Raw genomic sequence first — 7,805 nt, 5'->3', positions numbered from 1 at the left:
GAGAGAGGGAATCGAACCCGGACCGCTGGCGTTGTTGTACAACCTGCAAGCCACTGCGCAACTTAATCCCTGACTACGTCACCGACTCCCTGACATATTATGACAATTAGTTTTGTTCTATAATGTCTTAAGATGAAATATACTCTCATGTCATTTCTTTAGAAAACGAACTTTTAAAAAGTGAAAATAAACTAGGTCAAATTGAAATAACAAGTCATACAAGTACGTTTACTAAATAGATGTGATCGGGGTGGTTGAAAACTTGATTTAAAAGTTATGAACCATCAAACTAACGTAAATCAAAGTTCTTTATATAACATTTGTAAACATAAATACAATCTATATACGTTTATCTTCCTTTTGCAAATTGTAGATGACTAAATTTAGTTTTTATACGCTTTATAAATTAATCTCCCGACTTGATAAATATCAAAGGTGTTTATCCGAAGATATATCAAGTTTAAAGGTACTTCATACAGAATATATATTAATAAGCATACGGCCATATGCTAAAAATACTAATCAAGGTTCGAGAAAAAAGCCATACTAAGTTTTGATCGCTGTGTTATATCATTTTGCTGCCGTAGCATAAACAATACCTTACAGACAATTTAATATACAGATTTTTTTTAATTCACAGATTTGCTACAGTAACAGTCTTACATTTAGGTCCGTTTCGTAAACCAAAACATATACTTGATCGAAAACTTGTAAATTATTGACTGAAAATTATTGACGAGATATGTTGGAAGATATATACGTAATAACGTTTTGCTTGTCAGTCTTATCAATTTTATATCATATTCTTCCTGACATACACACACACGCACGCACGAACAGCAAGACACGTACATACTTACGCACACACACACGCGCGAACACACGCATACACACATTAACACAAACGCAAAATATAATAACGCCCTGAGAAATGTTTCTTCTAAAGCTGATACCTATTTCCATGAAAATCATAAAAATTAACGTACTTCCTGCGGTGAAATATCATCTTTCAGGTTATAGGGATTTTGTTTATTATACCCAAATGTAGGTTCATGTATAAACTGGACATTTGAATTTCTTTTTATTCTTTTTTGCTCGTTTCATTATATATACATCTAAAATTTAGTTATTCATAAAACTTGTTAATATTTTTCAATTTTTTGTGATTAAAAAGGATTGTGCCTCTGACTTTTGTTTTCAGTCGGCGTTACAGTAAAACAGCACTTTGCTGCTAAATGTACAAGTTCGTCTCAAAACTCAACTACAAAGCGACCTGTCTTGTATATTTTCGCATACCTGTAAGTCGCTTACACGATCACATTGAAGGGCAAACATTATCTTTGTAAAAGAAACATGTTTTTGCTCAATGGATTTCTTCAAATTACCAAAATTTAACTTAAGGTATTGATTATCAATTCTAATCAAGCAACAGCACGAAGCGCAGTATAACCCGTTGATGCAGTACTTACATGTAATAGTATTAAACCCGAGTAAAACTTGTCTTGATCTTTAAGAAAAATAATTTGCATCTTTTTATTATTCCAAAATTGATTACCAGAAAATTGAATCTTCGAATTGAAATAGAAACCAGGTTTTAAAGTGGTCAACAACATTGACTTTAGCTGCTTAAAGCATTCAAAAGTATACTTGTTCAATCAAACACGGTATTTACGCCAAAGTTTGGATTTAAAAGCCTTGGAGATTATTTTTGTGAAATGGTTTTGTCTTTGCTGAGACGTTATACGATTTGAGGCATTAAATATTTCTCCGATATTAATCCCTCAACATCAAAGCTTGATCTTTTAGCATGACAACGTTCGACCTCACGATGCATGTGCCACCTGTTTACAGACAAGCAACTTTGACGTTTAGCCTTGGTCGGCGTGCTCAATGAAATGCAATTCAATTGCACACGCCTGGGATAACCATAGACGGCAGTTACGTCAACGTCAACCGCAGCCCGCCAACGTCCATGAATCTGATAACAGCGCTCCACCAGGAGTGGACAAGAATCTCACGGTATCTGCTACGTAACTGGTGCGGGGCCATTGGGCGACATTTTGCTGCTGAGCTTGCCTGTAGGTGTAGCCTCACGCCCTATTGATTGTGTTAGTGATTTTTCTCTGACCAGTCTACTGAAATTCAAAATTTGAACCATAATGTGACCATGAAATTCGCCTAGTTATTAATCATCATTTTTTTAAATTATCAGATTTGCAGATGGAATTGTTCTTTTCTAATTTGAATAATGCTTAACAAAATAATGTGAATGAATTTTAAAGAGGCGTTTATCTCTCGTCAGTGTATAGCTTCTATTTAAATAATTATGTCGGTGAGGTTCAACATGAGAGTTTAGTACACCAGTCATTGTCTCATTTATAAACTAGAACAGCAAACTGATAACGATATTTTAAATGAAACTCCATAGCTTCTTTCTGATAACTATCATCTTAACATTTGTGTCAATCTTGATTTTTTTCGCATGCCTCATGGTGAACAAAACACAGTTTGTTTATACAAAGCACGAATATAAGATACAAGATGAACAATATACAAAAGTATAACATAGATTTAATATCTTTCATATTACGTTTGTACGTCTAAATTTTTAATACATTACCAACACTACCGAGTGATTTATTTATGAATAACTTTATAAATATATCCTGGCTACAAATCACTTAAATTAAGAAATTGTATTGACGTCTTCTTACAAAATCAAAGCATAAAAACAGTGATCTGCTTTGCGAACTACACGAGAACTTTTATAAATGAACTAGGACTTTGTCAGTCATTTTTTTTTTTAATATTTTACTATTGCAATTAACTTCTATCTCAATTCAAATTAATTTTGCTTCAATTTTAACTCCTCTTTAATAGATAACTTGTGACCGGTAAAAATGATGCTGAATGTGTCTAGGATATAAACCCTTTGCCGATGCCTAATGAAACCAAATGGTCACTTTCGTCTAGTCTGAGCTGGCTCCATGTAGAATGCTTTCATGTCAGAAATATGGTTTGTATTTCTGTCCAGGATTATTACCTGTCACTTAATCAAGGGCAGTTGAGTCTCCATTTGCCATTCCAATTTGAAAAGTGCTATATGACATTTCTAAACATTCAATACGTGCTTTGCATCTTAATTACTGGTATAATGGATTTCAAAAATACATGAAAAGTAAAATGTGTAGCCAAATATACTGTGATACAATTTGATGATAGATTTAAAAAAAATCTTCATTAAGATATATGCACAAATATTTAATCTTTCGATAGATATGAAAGAAGAAAGGGTGGTAGTTGTAAAAATAAGTTATTTTGAAAGGGTTACTCTACCATATATTGACCTGCAATGATAGAAGTTAAAATTAGTTTTTGATATTTTGGAATTTCTATGAATACTTTTATACAATTAAACATATATATCAAATTTTAGTTTCACTTTACAAATGTTGTGTTTGTCGTCAACAAATAGTGATATTATGTTGTTTTTGTTTTGTATAAGACTTAAGTGAGTTTATTGTAATGTTCTACCACATCTTAAGGATGGGGCACATGTTAAAAAAATTAAAGTTATGTTCATCCTTATTAATATATTCTTCACAGGGTACGTTACTTTAACACCTTAATGTACAAAATAGGCAACTTAACGAAGGATTCAAAAAGATAACGATACTGTCTATTGCTGGCAGATGGGCTACAATTGATAAGCTGAACATCAGTCATAGGTTGAAACTCCATCCGCCTCTTCACTGATAATATATAAAAGGTTAGGGTAGATTTCATTCAGTTCAAATCTTAATTATCACGGTCAACAAATTCATAAAAATATGGCAACACTATTTTATACCAGTGCTAGTTTTATTCTTGCGGGACTATCACTCCATTTAACTACAGCAGGTAAGATAATATTGTTTTCTAAATTAAGATATGTAGAACATAATCTGTCATTCAGTTTAAAAGACTTATGAAATACCTTTTCCAATATGTACTCACTTATATATGACACGAATCTATTGCTCATGAAATAGAAGATGAAGGCAATTAATATTATTTAATGGAGTAAACGTATATGTCACACACAATAGCGCGTTACTCTTATTTCAGTCGGAATTTAAATGCTGTACGCAATTCATATTTCTGCTCTTTTTAAGAAAATGTTTAGATGCAATTCGCTAAGCAACTACATAGAGTTTAAAACACTAATTTAAAGATAATTTTGCAAGAGTTATTAACGACGGTTTGGTGGACATTGTTTATTGAACCTGCCTTAGCGGCACAAGTATAAGGCAGCACCATGATTTAAACAGCCAGTCAGCAAACATTACACACTTTCATTTCATTCTTATTTCAAATCATCTCAATCTTGACCATATTTCTTGAAACTTATATTTTCTAGATAATCATGCTGTATTTGTTTAGGAACATGTTAGCCTAGAAAAAGTTCAAAATATTCAGGTAAATTATAAAAGTACCGAGCTAGCTACCTGGAAAAGAAATGCCACTTTAAAATATCGATATAATGATTAAATGATTGCAACACTATTTCCTGGTGGGAAAATCTTTTTAATATCAAGATAATAATTTAACTCTTGCGATAGGTACGTACCTATCTCGCGGCAGTAATGTACCGCCATATAACAGAATCAATATCCGTCGAATGCAACGATTTTTTACTTAATTGTTATTATAAATAGCAAATATCAATTTATATAACAAAGGCAACATATGGATAAGTATTGCTCTAGAATATATTTTGGATCTCTAACAGAAGAACTGTCTTTGAGACTATGAAAAATTGAAAACGTGTTATGTTTATACAACGATCCATTTTCCTGTTTCATTATGGTTCTTTATCTAACGGGAAAAATACGCGGACACCATTTTTTCACCGAAAAAAAGTTAATAAAATTCGACAAAAATATATTTTGAAAACTAAAACAAATATGGAGATACCATGACTTTTTTGTATAAATAATGTTGAATAATCGAGATTTATTTAACTATCCTGTTAATTTTGTATATTTCTTTTTCTTGTTTTTTAGAAAACATTGCCTTTCATGTACGTGGAGGGTCCGTTCTACTGAATGACGGAAATGGATTCAAGTCTGACTATCCTGGCTATTTTTCTGCACCTGTTTCCGGCGTCTACCATTTCAAAGTACATTTCTGTCAATCCTCACCAACACATCTGTTACTAAAGAAAGGGTATCAACTCCTTGAATCTAGCACGACCATCGAAGCGTGTGATTCTTTCACCACTATTGCTAAAGTTCAAAAGAATGAAAGTGTATCTTTGGAGTCTCAGTCTCTCTATGGTAACTATTTCCCGGATGATAATATTGGATACTCGTTTATGGGGTTTCTTCTATATGAAATATAGATCAATGTGACAAAAGCAGTTTGGACTTGACACATCAAAGGTGTTGTACATACACAAGCATTTGTAATGTAATAAAACACTTACCAAGAAAATATGTCATAATCGCTTTTCTTAAGGAAATCTTATCTTAAAGTCTTAATTGTCATTTTCGGAATTCAAGTATTTTAGTTGTCAATTTTCTTGTGTATAATACTAATAATAAACAATATATCCCGATAATAGTCTTTGTGTCTTACACCATAACAAGCAGAAATTCTTTGTATAATCAAATAAATGTCGTACCAGCATGACTAGTACTGTAAAAAGATGACAGCCCGTTTCTGAACAAATGTCAGTAACGGGTTTTCGTACCAGCCAGTTAATTTGGATGATTGTCTTCTGACTTCGGCCGTTTGTGTAAGTTGCTCACAAATGGAGACCGATCATTTAAAAATAACATGAACATTCTTTCATTGTTCATTGAGTGGAAAATGAAACATCCAGTTGCTCTTATTTCCTCAGTTTATTATTATTCATAAAGTATATAAAGTGCCAGAAACTTATAATCTGGGATAGTTATTACATGTATTTTACAAGTATCAATAATTCCGCTGAATCACAATAGGGCGATTCCTGAATTAAAGATATTGGGGGATTGCGTGGGGACGGGGGGGTCTGTGGTCGTAAGACACTTTCTGAAAATACCCACCATCCATAATTATTTATTTTCCTCCAACCCCACTACCCATGATTTGTAATATTCCTCCAACCCAACTACCCATAATTATGAATTTTCCTCCAACCCCACTACCTATAATTATTAATTTTCCTCTGACCCCATCACCTATAATTATTTTTTTCCAACATCAACCTGAATTTGTTTTATACATCGAAATTTCCCAATTAGATCCCCATACCCAACATTGTGCAGCCATTTTGCCACCTCTTCTGTGCTCCAGTTTTTTCCACATGGTGGCCCATGCTCGCTTGATCACTCTGTGTATGTGCATGTCAAGGAGGTAATGTCTGTACAGTTATTTGACGGTCCGCGAGGTCAAAATTTGCGGTTCGTGTATCGCGGTTGTTTAAGTAGCGACTTGTAGTTGTCCGGAATTAATTAAGAGAGATTTTTTTCGGGCCCTACTGAAATGTGACCCCATTTATTTGCCTCGTCAAATGACTAGTAAGAGAGACGATCAAACATCCACCCCATAATTGTTTATTTCCATGCATTTTACCCACCACCCATATAGATTTTTTTGTGAAGCCCACTACCTATACTAATTATTAATTTCTGATAAACTCCACCACCCAAAATAACGATTTTTGTATGGACCCCACCACCCATCAATAAAACATTCGGGTGCCATATAGATAATTCTGGAAGCGCCCTTAGTTGTTAAGCCCTCTGAAATTAAATTTTGAAGGATGTTTGTACTAAAATATTTTCTAAACCGTCCTCGATTAAAATTGCTTTACTATTTCAGAAATAAGCTTCTAAAACATACACATGAGATACATATAACTTCCACATCACTCGGTTTAGAAGATTGAGCATTATTTAAAAATTGACAATCTTTCAGTTTTCAAAAAAGTGTGTCCTGGTAATTTAGGATCATGAAGAACATTCATTTTTTCTCTGACAGAATTCAACTAAAGATGAAAGGGTGTTGCACAATTCATTGCCTCTCATGAGCGGACTCAAACAAACTGACTGAGTCATCTATTGTGTTGCTTGGTTGCTTCATAGCGTTGAAAGCTTCGAAAGGGTCCCTTCGCAACTTGCATTTGATGTAAAGTTTTGGAGAAGTATTAAAAGAAATAAATGAATTCTAGAAATATACAGATAAATATTCTTGATGCAAAACAGCTATAATGTCACTCGAGTTAACGTCACGAAATAAGATTTAACACAACCAAGAAAAGTAATCGCCATCAAATGCTAGTACTTTAAAGTGTTCTTTTTAACACGTTTTAAAATTAAATTTGACCATATGATTAGGGAAACAATAACAAACAGCCAGATTGCTCTATTTCAGATTTAGAATAATCAACTGAGTGTTACATTGTAACGTATTTACAACATAAGATTTTCTTCGATAAGAGTTTTAATGGCTGCTTTGACCTTTAAAATCCATATCGTTTTAATAAAAACTAAACAGCTTTTGAAAACAGAAAAACTGTTTTGTTTTGTATTTCACATTGTTCTGCATATAAAGCAATGTTTAAAGTCCTGTGTACGTGTCTCATGTCTCGTTACGAAATAATTACAGAAGTACAACTCCCTGTCTAAAGTTGTACGCTTGATGTCTAGTGCGTTACTATCGCCAAAAGCTTAAAAAACACTTAATAACTTTTAAAAAGGTTTTATTTTTTTTCTTCTTAACCAAACTGTCAATTGCGGGGAAAATAGCATATCTAATTTTGCTTAGAATATTTTACA

At 33.0% G+C, this 7,805-nt stretch overlaps 1 protein-coding gene across 1 annotated transcript; it reads left to right on the top strand.

The window, feature by feature from the left end:
• Positions 1 to 3,743: 3,743 nt before the first annotated feature.
• Positions 3,744 to 5,622, top strand: LOC128551229 (uncharacterized). Its single transcript, XM_053531917.1, has 2 exons — positions 3,744 to 3,900; positions 5,046 to 5,622. Exons 1-2 carry the CDS (start codon positions 3,831 to 3,833, stop codon positions 5,381 to 5,383), a joined length of 408 nt encoding a protein of 135 aa, XP_053387892.1. The 5' UTR covers positions 3,744 to 3,830; the 3' UTR covers positions 5,384 to 5,622.
• The last annotated feature ends 2,183 nt before the right edge of the window (positions 5,623 to 7,805 follow it).

The sequence above is a fragment of the Mercenaria mercenaria genome, chromosome 19, assembly GCF_021730395.1.
Source record: "Mercenaria mercenaria strain notata chromosome 19, MADL_Memer_1, whole genome shotgun sequence".
NCBI lineage: Eukaryota > Metazoa > Mollusca > Bivalvia > Venerida > Veneridae > Mercenaria > Mercenaria mercenaria.
This window is presented reverse-complemented; position numbering and strand designations above follow the sequence as displayed.